The 17,572-nt window shown below is 43.2% G+C and overlaps 1 protein-coding gene across 2 annotated transcripts in view; it reads left to right on the plus strand.

Moving 5' to 3' along the window:
* Positions 1-15,893, plus strand: part of zdhhc17 (zinc finger DHHC-type palmitoyltransferase 17) — a 138,803-nt gene extending 122,910 nt beyond the window's left edge. For both annotated transcript variants that reach the window (XM_063058450.1, XM_063058451.1), the window contains 4 exons: positions 3,271-3,354; positions 3,874-4,031; positions 7,371-7,465; positions 13,457-15,893. In XM_063058450.1, coding sequence (XP_062914520.1) covers positions 3,271-3,354; positions 3,874-4,031; positions 7,371-7,465; positions 13,457-13,595 — 476 coding nt within the window. In that variant the 3' untranslated portion in view covers positions 13,596-15,893. The remainder of the gene's footprint in view (positions 1-3,270; positions 3,355-3,873; positions 4,032-7,370; positions 7,466-13,456) is intronic.
* The last annotated feature ends 1,679 nt before the right edge of the window (positions 15,894-17,572 follow it).

Here is a 17,572-nt window from a genome sequence, read left to right on the forward strand (position 1 = left end):
TTTAATCTGATTTTGAGCATTGCTGATAATATGGTTTGATCATTGTAAAAGGCCGGCGTTTCTGTTATCTGGAACATTGTGGATGCCTTCACAGAGCAAACGATCATCCATAAACAGTACCACCATCCTGAACAAAGGAATCCTGATAAAGGTCTCAATCCAAAGCATTGACTGTTTATTGAGTCCTGAGTTCCTGTAGCATTTTGTATGTGTCGCTCTGGAGTTCCCGTATCTGCAGAATCTCTTGTGTTTACTAACATCCTGGATCAATTGGATTATATCAGAATCAGGTGTATTATCACTGAAATATAGTATGTCATGAAATTTTTTGTTTTACAGAAGCACCACAGTACAATATATTAAAAATTACTAGGGGAGGGAGAGGGAGGGGAAGTTGCAATAAGAAATATATATATGTGTGTGTGTATGTATATATGTATGTATATATGTGTCTGTATATGTATATATAGAGTAGCAAGGTAGTGTTCATGGGTTCATACTGAGTGGAGTTTTGGGCTCCTTAGGAATTGGAGAAGTTCCAGAGGAGGTTCATGAGAATGATTTTGAGAATGAAAGAGTTAACATATGAGGAGTGTTTTGATGGTTCTGGGCCTGTACTTAGTGGAACGTAAAAGAACAAGGGTTTATCTCATTGAAACCTACTGAATATTGAAAGGCCTAGAGAGAGTGTATGTGGAGAGGATCTTTCCTATAGTGGGGGAGTCTAGGACCAGAGAGTTGTGCTTAAAAATAGAGGGACATTTATTTAAAACAGAGATTGAGGAAAAATTTCTTAACCCAGAGGGTGGTGAATCTGTGGAATTCACTACCAAAGGTGACTGTGGAGGCTAAGTCATTTGGTATATTTAAGGTGGAGGTTGATAGTTTCTTGATTAATCAAAGATTTCAAAGGTTATAAGAAGAAGGCAGGAGAATAGAGTTGAGACTCAATGGGCCAAATAGCCTAATACTATTCCTGTGTCTTATGACATGTCTTGGATGATGAGGGTCCTTAATGATGGATGCCACCTTCTTTAGGGCATCGCCTTTTGAAGATGTCCTCGATGGTGGAGAAGGTAGTGCCTGTGACGGAGCTGGCTGAGTTTACAACCCTCTGCAGCTTTTTCCAATCCCATCTATTGGAGCCTCCGTACCAGACGATGACTCAGCTGATTGGAATGCTCTTCATGATACGTTCAAGTTAAATTTAATTATCAGTCAACCATACCTGAATACAGCTGAACAAAACAGCAACCCTCCAGGGCCAAGGTGCGAAACATACAAAGCACAAGGCACACAAAAAACATATGTAGCCCAAGTCCCTATGTGACATGGTGCATGGGTGCCATGGGCAATAAAAAGCAGTTCTCAGTAGTCCAAAGATGAACACACGCACGCAATCCAGTTTGTAATACCACCAGTCGAACACTGGAGGGTAGTACCAATGAGAGAGGCCAGCCCCCAGCCAAGCATAACACTGAGCTCCACTGCCTCTGGCGTCTCGTTTCCTGGACTGCAGCAAGAAGCAAGCCCACATCTTGAGGCCTAGTCCTTGCCAGAACCGAGGTCACATCAACAAACAAGCAGGGAAACGGGCCTGCAGCATCTTGCATTATCAATGTCCAACAGGGCCTTGCAATTGTAAGAGAAAGGTCCATGAATATCACCCACCTTCGCGCACCAATTCTGATGCCTTCCTGTAAGTCAATGCTTGGTCCACACCAAGTCGAGCTCCTCCACCAAAAATCAGATCACTGATACCTGCAGTACCCGAAGTTCTTAAAGTCTGGCATTGTCTTGTGATTGTAAAACAAGACATTTAAAAAAGACAAAAGCACCTTTGGTTGACCCCCGAGAGGCTATTGTGCCCAGGTGCGTTGTCATCTTACCAGATACATCTGGAGAAATTGCCTGGAGTTTCTGGTGACGTACCAAATCTCCTCAAATTCCTAATGAAACATTACTGCTGGTGAGCCTTCTTGGTAATTGCATCTGTGTGTTACCATGTAGTGCCAGAATGGATGGGAAGTTCATTGAATTTGGACATGCACGGATATTTGTTGTCATTCAAAAGTTAATTAAGCATTGGATTTTTAACAGGAGATTGTAAAAGAACAAATGTGTTTCCAGTTGGGAACAGACATTTTGGCTTCTCTCTACTGCTTGGATGTACCAACAGGGTCAAATAGTCATCATGGAAAGTCATGGTACCTCGTATCACAAAGAATACAATGTGGATGGCAGTTGGAACAGACTATTTGTAGACTTCCATTCCACCACTGTGACATCAAATGTATGCAAGTACTTGTCCAATGGAAATGTTTGGTACTCTTTCATGTTGCAAACTGAATAGCCATTACTTGTTAAACTCAGATTCTTAAAGAACAGAGAGGCCATTCATCCCACCATGCCTATATCAGCAACTTCCAAGAGCCTTCTAGTTTAGTTCTCTCCACCTTCTTCATAGTCCCACAGTTTTCTTCGTTACAGGGAGTGCTTTTGCTGCCCAGTGCCTCCTGGTAGTTATTGAATTAGTGAAAAATCAGTAATGATGCCCATGAGGTTATAATACAAATGTGGCAGATTTACTCATACTCTGGAAAAAGTTAGTTACTGGCCTTGCCTGGTCTGATTCCTGATCCTTCCAAAATGGTCAAGCAAGTGTCTTGTTTCCATCGTAACTGCTACAGTGAGGTGACTCCTGACCCTGCCACCACTTTGGGATGGTTGAAGAAGGTAGGTCAATCGGAGGGGCTTCAGGGATGGCAAGTAAAACCCACAGTATATTTTAAAGTGTTTCCATGAAGTAACTGGCTATATTCTGAAATTTCAATTACAGAAGATGTTGGAATTCTGAAACAAAAATGGAGAATGTTGGAAATATTCTGCAGGTCAGGCAGCAACTGTAGAGAGAGAAACAGTTTATGTTTCAGACTGGAGTCCCTTTGTTAAAGCTGTATAATCACTATCCATATCACTGAGTAACTAGCTCCATTAATCTGGCCTCACTCTATCATCCTTTGTCCTATCCATTTCTCTCTCCTCCTCTGCAACTTATAGCTACTTTACTTTTTCTCTTTTCCCATTTGATAAAGGGTCTTCAATTTGAAACGTTGGCTCTTTGTCTCTTTTCACAGCTGCTGCCTGACCTGCTGAGTGTTTCTGTTTCTTTGTTAGGTAACTAGCATATGTTTTGGTTGTTGCTGTTTCCTGTCATCCCTTTGACCATGGATAAGCAGACTGCAGCTGACATTTCCTTCTATTTTCCAGGGGCGGGCAATCACAGATATTTCATCGGATACCTCTTCTTCTTACTGGGAATGATAATCTGGATGATTTATGGCTGTTTCTTCTGTAAGTAGAAAAGATGAGATTAGCTTTATTTGTCACATGTACATCAAAACCTATAGTGAAATGCGTAGTTTGTGTCAACGATCAATATGGTCTGAGGATGTGGTGGGGGCAGCCCGCAAGTTTCACCATGCTTCCAGTGCCAACATAGCATGCCCGCAACTATTTCTCTATTATCCACATGCCTGTCTAAGAGCTTCTTAAATTTCCCTATTGTACTTGCCCCTACCATAACTTTGGTAGCATGTTCCACACATCCACCACTCTCTGTGTAAAGAACTTGTCTCTTGACATATACTAACCCTAAATCATACATCTTTGGAATGTGGGAAGAAGCCCACACAGTCATGAGGAGCGTACAAACTCCTTACATTCAGCAGTGGGAATTGAACTGATTGATGATTGCTCACACTGTAAAGCATTGCAATAACCACTATGATACCACATAGACCAATGACCAAAATCTGCCCCCATTCCCTCAGAGCTGGGATGTTTTTATCTCCATTACCCTTTCTCCTTCAGACTGGAGCATTCACTGTGAAACCAACTACCCAAAGGAAGGACTGTGGACGTACCTAACCGAGATCGCCAGCTGCTCTCCGTGGGTGTTCTGGATGTTCCTGAACAGTCTCTTTCACTTCTTGTGGGTGGCCGTGTTACTCATGTGTCAGATGTATCAGGTAAACAGAGTTGTTTCCGTCCTGTTAAACTTGTATCTATTTAAAGTTCATTAGCTTACGTCTCGAGAGATGTACTGAATTACTGTATTGCCATCTGTGTGATCCTATTCCTGTAAAACAATTCTTATCTTTACTGTGTCATTAATATTCTATCCTCACAGTTAGAATCTCAATGTAAGGTTTATGGATTTTGCTTTAGCGTCACTATATCAAAATCCAGGACCTACTGTCTTCTTATCCTACTATTAGGGAGGAGGAACAGGAGCCTGAAGACCCACACTCAGTGTTTCAGGAACAGCATAGAACACAGAACACCACAGCACAGAACAGGCACTTTGGCCCAAAATGTTGTGACAACCTTTTCTAAGATTAATAAAGGCATCCGTTACTCTTGCAAGACCATGGATCTGGGCCTGGAAAGTCTTCACTCTCCAGGGCGCAGGCCTGGGCAAGGTTGTATGGAAGACCAGCAGTTGCCCATGCTGCAAGTCTCCCCTCTTCACGACACCAATGTTGTCCAAGGGAAGGGCATTAGGACCCATACAGCTTGGCACCAGTGTTGTCGCAGTGCAATGTGTGATTAAGTGCCTCGTCAGGTGTAGTCCTGACAAAGGGTCTCGGCCCGAAACGTCGACTGTACCTCTTCTTAGAGATGCTGCCTGGCCTGCTGCGTTCACCAGCAACTTTGATGTGTGTTGCTTGAAATTCCAGCATCTGCAGATTTCCTCGTGATCACTGTGCAAGTGTCTTCATGGTCCAACTTGCAGTGGCTGTAGATTATTTTTTCTTTATTTGAGATGCAGCCCAACAAGCCACACCACCCAGCAACTCATTGATTTAACCCTAGCCTAATCACCAGACTATTTACAATGACCAATTAACCGACTAACTGGTACGTCTTCGTACTGTGGGAGGAAACCGGAGCACCCGAAATAAAAGTGAAGAATGTACAGACTTTCTTACCAAGGATGACGGAATTGAACTCTGAACTCCAGCATCCCAAGGTGGAATAGCGTCGCACTAACTGCTACAGTGGTGTCCTGTCCTATAAAATTATAGGGTAATGGTGGTACCTCCCAAGGTGACCTGATGGACCAAGGCATTTTACTTCATAAGGTCTCCTGCTGAGTAGAGCCAAGCAGAAAGTCACCATTATACAAAGCCAGCATTGCTTGCCAATGTTTAATTGCTCTTGACCATGAGAGAGCAAGCTTGCTTTACTTTTGCCACCAATATTTTCTCCCACTCCTCCTGCCAATCAGAGCAAGGGAACTGGAATATCGTGCAGTGAATTTACAGTCATGAATCTTGTTTTCTACTGTTTCTGGGCCCAAGCACGGCTAGTGAGAGAATCAACAGTATTGCCCGTACAGCACTTAAATAAGCTGTCTGTTAGTCCCACTCTCCAGAGTAACAGAATTAGAGAACGCTTCTGAGGACAGAGAATACAGATGCCCAAGAGCAGTGTTGTAAGGGCTGACCCTTTGAGTACACAAATATCCCAATTATTCAAGCTTAATTGTCATTCACCCATGCACACTGTACACGTGAATACAAACAGGCAGCGTTCCTCTTGGGGCCAAGGTGCAGAACACAGTACCATCAGTCACACACAGTACATAGCACATATAGTTATGATAACAGAAAAAACATAGTTACAAATAATATATATACCTAGTCCCTGAGTGGCCTTGCCCGGCGATTGATGGTGCATGGGACATTGTCTTGGAGCCACGCTTCTGCAAGAACAGGAATGCAGCAGTTGCTAATCACGCACTAGTGCAGTCATAGAGAAACGCAATCCAGCTAGACCATGTTTGATGTGCTAACTGACAATATCAGACTGTTCTGCAAGCTTCCTCAAATTTGGTTACAATGTTGTAAATAACTTTGCCCATGCTTGCCTAGTTTGATGCAGGCCAGTTAACATAATCCCATTGTCTAACATCTGGTTGATGCAGTTGAGAATGTCGTATAGTCACTTCACTGTGCAAACCATTGTCACTTGAGCAGCCAGTCCTCTGTACACAGTGCAGGTGTTTGCGAAACTGTCCTCGTAACTTCAGACTGATTACTTACACTGAGAACTGGGGACTGGTTCTTGTTTGAATTAATATCTGCTATATTCACTTAATTCCATAACTCCTGAATAATCCCTAACAGATATCACATCCACCAATCACCCTTAATTAAACCTTACACTTAATTAATGGCTTGGTTTTAAAATTCGCTCTTGGAGTCACACCCTCTGTCTTTGGCCCTTTCTTCAACCTCCTTGAGTTGTCTGTGCTCCTCCAGTTCTCGCCTCTTGATCATTCCTAATTTTAATCGGTCCATCATTGTCAACATACTTTCATCAGGGCCCCAAACTCTCCAAGTTTTATGCTTAAGCTCTTCTTTCATCTGAATTTTAAAGTTCAAAGTAAATTGAACTTGAGATTAATTTTCTTGCAAGTATTTACTGGAAAAATAAAGATATACAATATAATCTACAAAAAAATGCTTAAAAAATTGACAACCATAGTGCAGAAGACAAACTGTGCAAATTTAAAAAAATACAAAACATGAATTGCAGAGTTCCTGAAAGTGAGTCTGTCGTTTGTGGAGTTGGTCAAGAGTTGTGGTGAGTTAAGTTATCCATGCCAGTTCAGGAGCCTGATGGTGTAGGATAATATTTGTTTCCGAACCTGGCGATGTGGGACCCAAGGTGCCTGTATCTCCTTGCCAGATAGTAGTAGTGAGAAGTGAGCATGCTGGATGGTTTGATAATGGATGCTGCTTTCTTGTGGCAGCACTCCTTGTAAATGTGCTTAGAAGTGGGGAGGGCTTTGCAAGTGAAGGTTGTGTCCACCACTTTCTGTAGCCTTTTCCGTGCCTGGGTACTGGTGTTTCCATACTAAGCCCTGATACAACCAGTTAGGATACTCCCCACTATGCAAACCAAGGAGCTGATTATTAACTACAGGAAGAAGAAGCTGCAGGTGGAAAAATTATCCTGAAAGTCAATCACGCTCAAAAAAAATGGATATTTTTGGTCACTTATCCAAAGGACTTGAAATTCAGTCTGAGGCTTAATTTGATGTACGCAATGACTTATCAGGAGATCAGAGGTAGAGAAATTTTCCTGAAGGTCGATCACACTCATCTATTTGTCTGGTCTTGAGATTCAGTTTCTGATTTAACTTGAAATACACTCTTATGTGACTGCACTGAATGTTATAGTAATGTGCAAAGATTGTTGCTTTAAGTAAGATTTGTACACAAACTGTAGAAAGCTAAATTTTCCAGGAGCCTTCATCTTTACTGAAGTGTTAATATGTTTGTTTCTGATTGTTGAAGATCGCTTGTCTTGGGATAACTACAAATGAAAGGATGAATGCAAGACGCTACAAGCACTTTAAGGTTACAACAACCACTATTGAAAGTCCCTTCAAGTAAGTATCTGTGTGTAATGATGCCTTAATGTGCTGACCCTGCTTTATCAACTGATACTCAAATATCTGTTCACAAAAGAAATGATTCAGGTAAAGAATAATCCATTGGGGAGATACACTCAGTGGCTACTTTATTAAGGACAGGAGTGGAACCTGATGTAGTCTTTTGCTGCTGTAGCCCATCCATGTCAAGGTTCGACGTGTTGTGCATTCAGAGGTGCTCTTCTGCACATCACTATTGTGACATGTGGCTAATTCAGTTACTGTCACCCTCCTGTCAGCTGGAATCAGTTTGGCCATTCTCTGACCTCTCTCATTAACGAAGTGGTTTTGCCCACAGAACAGCTGCTCACCAGATTGTATTTTTATATTTTTTTATTTTCGCACCATTCTCTGTAAACTAGAGATTGTCATGCATAAAAATCTCAGGAGATCAGCAGTTTCTGAGTTACTCAAACCACTCCTTCTTGCACCAGCAGTCATTTCACAGTCGAAGTCGCTTAGGTCACACTTTTTATGCATGGAGTTGCTGCCAAATGTTTGGCTGATAAGATACTTGTATCAAAGAGCAGTTTTACAGATGTATGTAATAAAGTGGCCACTGAGTATAAGTTGAAATCTTCAAAGTTCATTAAGGTATGGATTGGACTTCTGTAGTGTCGCAAATAATTCATCTTTTCCTTCCAGAAAAGCTGAATTGGGAGACTGTACCATTTCATAAAGATGGGAGAGATCTTCTGCATAGAGCAGTGGTATCTGAGGGATTACATAGAAACTTAGAAACATAGAAAATAGGTGCAGGAGTAGGCCATTCGGCCCTTCGAGCCTGCACCGCCATTTATTATGATCATGGCTGATCATCCAACTCAGAACCCCGCCCTAGCCTTCCCTCCATACCCCCTGACCCCCGTAGCCACAAGGGCCATATCTAACTCCCTCTTAAATATAGCTAATGAACTGGCCTCAACTGTTTCCTGTGGCAGAGAATTCCACAGATTCACCACTCTCTGTGTGAAGAAGTTTTTCCTAATCTCGGTCCTAAAAGGCTTCCCCTCTATCCTCAAACTGTGGCCCCTCGTTCTGGACTTCCCCAACATCGGGAACAATCTTCCTGCATCTAGCCTGTCCAATCCCTTTAGGATCTTATACGTTTCAATCAGATCCCCCCCTCAATCTTCTAAATTCCAACGAGTACAAGCCCAGTTCATCCAGTTTTTCTTCATATGAAAGTCCTGCCATCCCAGGAATCAATCTGGTGAACCTTCTTTGTACTCCCTCTATGGCAAGGATGTCTTTCCTCAGATTAGGGGACCAAAACTGCACACAATACTCCAGGTGTGGTCTCACCAAGGCCTTGTACAACTGCAGTAGTACCTCCCTGCTCCTATACTCGAATCCTCTCGTTATAAATGCCAGCATACCATTCGCCTTTTTCACCGCCTGCTGTACCTGCATGCCCACTTTCAATGACTGGTGTATAATGACACCCAGGTCTCGTTGCACCTCCCCTTTTCCTAATCGGCCACCATTCAGATAATAACGCCAAGCAGCATCTATAGGAAGAGGCGCAGTCGACGTTTCAGGCCGAGACCCTTTGTCAGGACGAAGGGTCTCGGCCTGAAACGTCGACTGCGCCTCTTCCTATAGATGCTGCTTGGCCTGCTGCGTTCACCAGCAACTTTGATGTATATTGCTTGAATTTCCAGCATCTGCAGAATTCCTGTTGTTTGCATTCAGATAATAATCTGTTTTCCTATTTTTGCCACCAAAGTGGATAACTTCACGTTTATCCACATTAAATTGCATCTGCTATGAATTTGCCCACTCACCCAACCTATCCAAGTCACCCTGCATCCTCTTAGCATCCTCCTCACAGCTAACACTGCCACCCAGCTTCGTGTCATCCGCAAACTTGGAGATGCTGCATTTAATTCCCTCATCCAAGTCATTAATATATATTGTAAACAACTGGGGTCCCAGCACTGAGCCTTGCGGTACCCCACTAGTCACCGCCTGCCATTCTGAAAAGGTCCCGTTTATTCCCACTCTTTGCTTCCTGTCTGCTAGCCAATTCTCCACCCACACCAATACCTTACCCCCAATACCGTGTGCCTTAAGTTTGCACACTAATCTCCTGTGTGGGACCTTGTCAAAAGCCTTTTGAAAATCCAAATATACCACATCCACTGGTTCTCCCCCATCCACTCTACTAGTGACATCCTCAAAATATTCTATGAGATTCGTCACAAGTCCATGCTGACTTTGTCTGATCATTTCACCGCTTTCCAAATGTGCTGTTATCACATCCTTGATAACTGACTCCAGCAGTTTCCCCACCACCGACGTTGGAGTAACTGGTCTATAATTCCCCGGTTTCTCTCTCCCTCCTTTTTTAAAAAGTGAAGTTACATTAGCTACCCTCCAATCCTCAGGAACTAGTCCAGAATCTAACGAGTTTTGAAAAATTATCACTAATGCATCCACTATTTCTTGGGCTACTTCCTTAAGCACTCTAGGATGCAGACCATCTGGCCTTGGGGATTTATCTGCCTTCAATCCCTTCAATTTACCTAACACCACTTCCCTACTAACATGTATTTCGCTCAGTTCCTCCATCTCACTGGACCCTCTGTCCCCTACTATTTCTGGAAGATTATTTATGTCCTCCTTAGTGAAGACAGAACCAAAGTAATTATTCAATTGGTCTGCCATGTCCTTGCTCCCCATAATCAATTCACCTGTTTCTGTCTGTAGGGGACCTACATTTGTCTTTACCAGTCTTTTCCTTTTTACATATCTATAAAAGCTTTTACAGTCCATTTTTATGTTCCCTGCCAGTTTTCTCTCATAATCTTTTTTCCCCTTCCTAATTAAGCCCTTTGTGCTCCTCTGCTGATCTCTGAATTTCTCCCAGTGCTCAGGTGAGCCACTTTCTCTGGCTAATTTGTATGCTTCTTCTTTGGAATTGATACTATCCCTAATTTCTCTTGTCAGCCACGGGTGCACTACCTTCCTTGATTTATTCTTTTGCCAAACTGGGATGAACAATTGTTGTAGTTCATCCATGCAACCTTTAAATGCTTGCCATTGCATATCCACCGTCAATCCTTTAAGTGTCATTTGCCAGTCTATCTTAGCTAATTCACGTCTCATACCTTCAAAGTTACCTCTCTTTAAGTTCAGAACCTTTGTTTCTGAATTAACTATGTCACTCTCCATCTTAATGAAGAATTCCACCATATTATGGTCACTCTTACCCAAGGGGCCTCTCACGACAAGATTGCTAATTAACCCTTCCTCATTGCTCAAAACCCAGTCCAGAATAGCCTGCTGTCTAGTTGGTTCCTCGACATGTTGGTTCAAAAAACCATCCCGCATACATTCCAAGAAATCCTCTTCCTCAGCACCTTTACCAATTTGGTTCACCCAATCTACATGTAGATTGAAGTCACCCATTATAACTGCTGTTCCTTTATTGCACACATTTCTAATTTCCTGTTTAATACCATCTCCGACCTCACTACTACTGTTAGGTGGCCTGTACACAACTCCCACCAGCGTCTTCTGCCCCTTAGTGTTACGCAGCTCTACCCATATCGATTCCACATCTTCCCGGCTTATGTCCTTCCTTTCTATTGCGTTAATCTCTCCTTTAACCAGCAACGCCACCCCACCTTCCCTTCCTTCATGTCTATCCCTCCTGAGTATTGAATATCCCTGAACGTTGAGCTCCCATCCCTGGTCACCCTGGAGCCATGTCTCTGTGATCCCAACTATATCATAATCATTAATAACAATCTGCACTTTCAATTCATCCACCTTATTACGAATGCTCCTTGCATTGACACACAAAGCCTTCAGGCGCTCTTTTACAACTCTCTTAGCCCTTATACAATTATGCTGAAAAGTGGCCCTTTTTAATGCTCGCCCTGGATTTGTCGGCCTGCCACTTTTACTTTTCTCCTTAGTACTTTTTGCTTCTACCCTCACTTTACACCCCTCTGTCTCTCTGCACTGGTTCCCATCCCCCTGTTGTGAACTAACCTCCTCACGCCTAGCCTCTTTAATTTGATTCCCACCCCCCAACCATTCTAGTTTAAAGTCACCTCAGTAGCCCCTGCTAATCTCCCTGCCAGGATATTGGTCCCCCTAGGATTCAAGTGTAACCCGTCCTTTTTGTACAGGTCACGCCTGCGCCAAAAGAGGTCCCAATGATCCAAAAACTTGAATCCCTGCCCCCTGCTCCAATCCCTCAGCCACGCATTTATCCTCCACCTCATCGCATTCCTACTCTCACTGTTGCGTGGCACAGGCAGTAATCCCGAGATTACTACCTTTGCGGTCCTTTTTCTCAACTCCCTACCTAGCTCCCTATATTCTCCTTTCAGGACCTCATCCCTTTTCCTACCTATGTCATTGGTACCTATATGTACCACGACCTCTGGCTCCTCACCCTCCCATTTCAGGATATCTTGGACACGATCAGAAATATCCTGGACCCTGGCACCAGGGAGGCAAACTACCATCCGGGTCTCTGGACTGCGTCCACAGAATCGCCTATCTGACCCCCTTACTATCGAGTCCCCTATCACAACTGCCCTCCTCTTCCTTGCCCTACCCTTCTGAGCTACAGGGCCAGACTCTGTGCCAGAGGCACGGCCACTGTCGCTTCCCCCGGGTAAGCTGTCCCCCCCCAACAGTACTCAAACAGGAGTACCTGTTGTTAAGGGGCACAGCCACCGGGGTACTCCCTATTACCTAACTTTTCCCCTTCCCCCTCCTAACCGTGACCCACTTGTCTGCCTCCCGTGGCCCCGGTGTGACCACCTGCCTGTAACTCCTCTCTATCAACTCCTCACTCTCCCTGACCAGACGAAGGTCATCGAGCTGCAGCTCCAGTTCCATAACGCGGTCCCTTAGGAGCTGCATTTCGACGCACTTGGCGCAGATGTAGACGTCCGGGAGGCTTACCTAACAGGGTTGTTGTGCACATGGCATTTGAATACATTGGGGATGGAGGGAGAGGAGACCAGAAACAGACAATCAAACAGGCTCTCCCTGGATTACAAACACACAACTAATGGTTATCCCCGACATATGAACAAGTGTCTGAGAGACCACTGGGACAGATTTGCCAGTTCTTCTGCTGGGAGGGAATGGGGCTGTTCTGTGTGATTTCTCTCCCCACCTCCTCCAAGCCATGGTAATCAGGGGCTGTGTGGAGCCATGCAGATTCACTCATTGAGTCAGTGAGGCAGGTTGGTTGCTACTCTTCCCATACCCACTTGCTCTCCTGCCACCACTATTTCTGTAACCCTCTTCCACACAATGTTATTCATTTCTAGCCGACAAACTGTTCGGATTACATTGCGTCTTTATGGAGAGAAACTATTCATGTCAATGACCTTTCATCAGGAACATCATCAGAGCTTGCACATAGCTCTGTTTTTTTCTCTCACCACAGATGCTGTCTGAACTGTTGGCAATTCCACTCCTTTGCTCAATCTCTCTCTGCCCCCACCCTCCCTCTCTCTGTGGCCCACCCCATCCTCTCTCTCTCTCTCTGCCCCACTCTCGCTACCCCCATCTTGCTATCCCAACCTCATCTTGGCAGTAGAGGAGGCCATGGACTGATATGCTGTAATGTAAATGAGAAATAGGATTAAAATGGGGGACCACTGGGAAAACCTGCCTTTTTGGCAGAGGAAACGAAGGTGCTCGGCAAAGCAGTCCTCCAATCTACGTTAGGTCTCACTGATGTAGAGGAGACCGCACCCAGAGCTCCAGGTACAGTATATGACCCAGAAAGACAGACAGGTGAAAATGGAATGGTTATGTTTAAGGGGAAGTAAATTGGTGCTCATGGAGATGAAGTTAAATCAATTAGGTTGGGTTGAGATTGGTTTGCTGAAAGGCCTGCTGTGTGTATTCTGTAATCTTTAATATATTCAATCAGCTGACCTGCCTTTTTTCTTTCCTTCCCACCTCCAGCCATGGTTGCATTAGAAATATCATAGACTTCTTTGAATTTAGATGTTTTGGTCTCTTTCGCCCTGTAATAGTGGACTGGACACATCAGTATACGATAGAGTATGACCAGACATCAGGCACTGGTTATCAACTTGTGTAGCAGGAATGGGATCAGCACCTGCAGCGAATCATCTCCACAATCAACCCTTCAAACTGGTGCCTGACAAATCTCCTTCCTATTTCGTCTCTAATATCAGCAATCCAAATAACATTGCTATGAGGAGCTCCTGTTCCTGTGGTCCCCTTCTGGATCCTTTGCAAATGGAAATTAACAGGGACAGTCTTACTGCCTGTTTCTGCCACCCCTGCCTCTTGCTCTAGCACTCCATTGTGATCAAAATGTGTAATAAGCTGACGGCAGAAAGGAAATCTTTATATATACGTGTATTAAAGAAAAAGACTGCTTTTCGCCAGAATTGGTTTTTAACATAATGTTATGTTTGTTTCTGATTTTTGGAGTGGAAGCCACAATAAGTGCAAACCCTGGATTATGGCCCATTGGCTCAAGAAACAGTTGGCTGTTGACTTGCTTTGCACACCAGGAGTGCGCAGAAGTGCATCTTGTTCATTTGTGAGCTTTGGTACTTCAGATTTCATAGAGGAATATCAAAATACAATATCCACAATCATGTGCAAAGGTAAAATTTAAACCCCTTTGCCCAAGGCATTGGTTGTTTTAAGAACCTTTTCTTTCCTGTTTTAAATCATGGTTTTAAAGATTTGGTTGATCTGTTCTGGCAGCTGAGAATGATTAGGTGTTAGCAGAAACTTGCAGGCTCTCTCTCTCTCTCCCCAAGTGCTCGCTACTGGGGAAGTCTGCTGGGCAAAAAGCAGTCCTTGGGACAGTAAGGTTCGGAGGTTCCCCCAGCGCTGTAGGCTGTGCTGACAATTGGGGGAGTCTACTGAGCTAGAGGTGGTCGTAAGTGGTCAGGGGTTTCGGAGAGGAGGGGATGAGTTTGGGGTGGGCAGTGAGGGGAAGGGAGAACATGGAGGTTGCCATCACTCATTTTTCATCACCAGCATCACGTACTCAGCATATCAGTCACACAGGTGCAAGACCGCCCACGGGCTTTGCTCTACCATCCAGTCTGAACAAACACAGGCTGCTGCGTGGCTCACAGTGCGAGATTTATTGAGGAGATGCACCTCATCCTTTTTTTTTCATTATTGTGACCCAGCCTGGAGCACTATAATGTTCTCTACAGCCACTTTAGGTTGAGTTAATGAATGCTTGCCTACTGCTCCCTGGAAACTTGCAAGTTTACAGACAGTTACGTTTACTGAGGTACCAGGCTCAAAAACCTGTGCAAAATAATTTTATGATGAGGGGTCTCCACCCAAAATAATTTTAACCAACTTCCTTGAGCCAGTGTAAAGATTAGTTGTATGTGTACATAAATTATTTATCAACTAGTTTACCAGTGTGTATATTTGTCAGTGTTAGTTTGGAGCTGCAAACTTAATTTTCAACTTCACCAGAAGAAAAAAAAGTGTAGGAATGTAGTCCATTTGCTTCTGGTAGTTCATCGACCCACTCGATTCTCTGCATGACTGATGCTTTGCAAAAAACTAATTACATTTTTTAAAAAAGGGCAGCTCCCTAGACTGTAGGAGTTACAGTATCACGTCGGCTTACAGTGAAGTGTTCTCAGCTTTCTTCCTCCAGCAGGAAGGTCAGTGAATCTGTAAATAGTGAGTGTCCTGTGTTTGCAAAGTGCAAGACTTTTCTGGTCGCTGTTTACTTTGTAGTGGAGACCATGCATAGTTTGTGTACATCACACCATAATATCAAGAATTGCAGTATTGTAATATTAATTAACTTGAATGTCTTAACAGGTTTGGAGGGTTTGGAAATGCAGTAACCCCTTCTGAATACAGATGGTGTGTGCTGTGCTCCATGGGATATGACATCTCATTGGCAAGACTCTGAGCTTGCACACACCATTTCAGTCTTTGCCTGGTAAATCATGGAGAACAAAGACCAGGTGAAGAGTAAACAGGGTAATGGTTACATCACCATTTATTGCCCTTCCTGAAATGAATTGATGTCCTTCTGAGGTTGAACACTGGTATTTATCACGACCACTTTCCTTTTGTACTTTGGAATAACCCGTTACTTCACCACACTTTGAAGTCTGCAATACCTCTCCCGGCTTTTTCTTTGGTTGTGTGTGTGCGCAATAGAGTTTCATATTCACAAGTAATTCAGTTTCATGTTCCACTAATAATAGAGGAAGCACTACATTTCTGCAGATTGTGAATACTTTTTTGTTTTTGTATGACATTATTTATAACTGTGCCAAGTGTTATTTTGCTACTATTTGGTCCCTTTCTGTACAATGTGGAGAACAAAATATAGGACTGTAATATGCTCAAATTAAAAAACTGTTCATACAAAAACTGGTTTGGTTTGTCAAATTTTGTAAATTATTGAACGTAATAAACAAGAGTCGTTTGCTGTTCATCTCAATTAACAATAAGTTGCTATTTTAGGGTATTTTACTGTCTGCGTTGTTACAGGTTGGAATTTCTACACAGTTATTAAATGTTGGTAATTTTTAATTGTTCTACAACCCTAAGGAAGTTTGGAAGAATAGACCAACCTTCAGCTGGTGTTTTACACCCAGTGGTTAGTGACAACCAGAACAGTTTTGAACCTGTCATCCTGGTGATAACTCTGGCTTCCCCCGGCTTCAGGCTTCCATGGTCCTGAAGGTGACAGTTTCTTGTAGGCTGGTCTATAAAAGCAGGAGAATCCCTCCTCACCTATTAGCCACCTGTCACACCAGCCATCGTTGACTAGAGTTGGCGATCTCTGTCTCTGGGTTTGTAATTACTCTGGCGGTAGAGCTTGTCTGCTGTTTTAAACTTGAACATGTTAACCAAAATCTACCTGAATAGTCCAAATAAGTCATTCAACTAAAAACCCACCAATAAGCCAAAGAGTGTGGTCATCAATTAGGTAAGTTACTGATTTAACAGCCAGAGTTGTGCAACAATGGGGAATTTAAATTCAAGTAAATATTTTGAATTTAATAAAAAATTGTTAATTTCTATTATTATTGCTGTAAAAACCCATCTGGTTCAATAATATCCTTCAGGAACAAAGATGTGTTGTCTTACCAGAGCTTGCCTATTTCTGACTCCAATGTGGTTGATCCATAGCTGCTCAGGGACAGAGAGATCAACATTTAATTGCCTTCAATCTCTAATGCCACCCATGTCCATGAATCAATAAGAGAAAAGTACTGCAAGTTCAATCAAGAAAGAAAAATCCTTTGTTCCTCTTCAAAGTGTGTTGATGTTCTCAATCTGCTGGACATTCTACGCAAATACAATGATGCCAGTTGTACAAGTGATTAGTGAGACTGCAGTTGCAGTACTGAGTACAGTTTTGATCACACTGTTATAGTAAAAATGTGGTTACACTGGCAAGAGTACCGAGAAGATGTACAAGTAGGTTGCCAGGACTAAAGGGCCTGAATTATAGGGAGAGTTGGCCGTGCTAAGTCTTTATTTCTAGGAATGTAAAAGAATGAAGCCATCGATAAGTTGAATGGTAACAGTCTTCCCCAGGGTAGAGGCATTCAGAACTAGGAGGCATAGATTTAGGGTGAAAGGGGGAAGATATAAAAGGGAACTGAAGAACAACTTTTTTCCACATAGTGGATGGTGAGTATATGGAATGAGCTGCCAGAGGAAATAGTTGAGGCAAGGTACAATATAACCATATAACAATTACAGCACGGAAACAGGCCATCTTGGCCCTTCTAGTCCGTGCCGAACTCTTACTCTCACCTAGTCCCACCAACCTGCACTCAGCCCATAACCCTCCATTCCTTTCCTGTCCATAGAACTATCCAATTTAACTTTAAATGATAACATTGAACCTGCCTCAACCACTTCTGCTGGAAGCTCGTTCCACACAGCTACCACTCTCTGAGTAAAGAAGTTCCCCCTCATGTTACCCCTAAACCTTTGCCCTTTAACTCTCAACTCATGTCCTCTTGTTTGAATCTCCCCCATTCTCAATGGAAAAAGCCTATCCATGTCAACTTTATCTACCTCCCTCACAAT

This window comes from Mobula hypostoma, chromosome 9, assembly GCF_963921235.1.
Source record: "Mobula hypostoma chromosome 9, sMobHyp1.1, whole genome shotgun sequence".
Classification (NCBI taxonomy): domain Eukaryota; kingdom Metazoa; phylum Chordata; class Chondrichthyes; order Myliobatiformes; family Myliobatidae; genus Mobula; species Mobula hypostoma.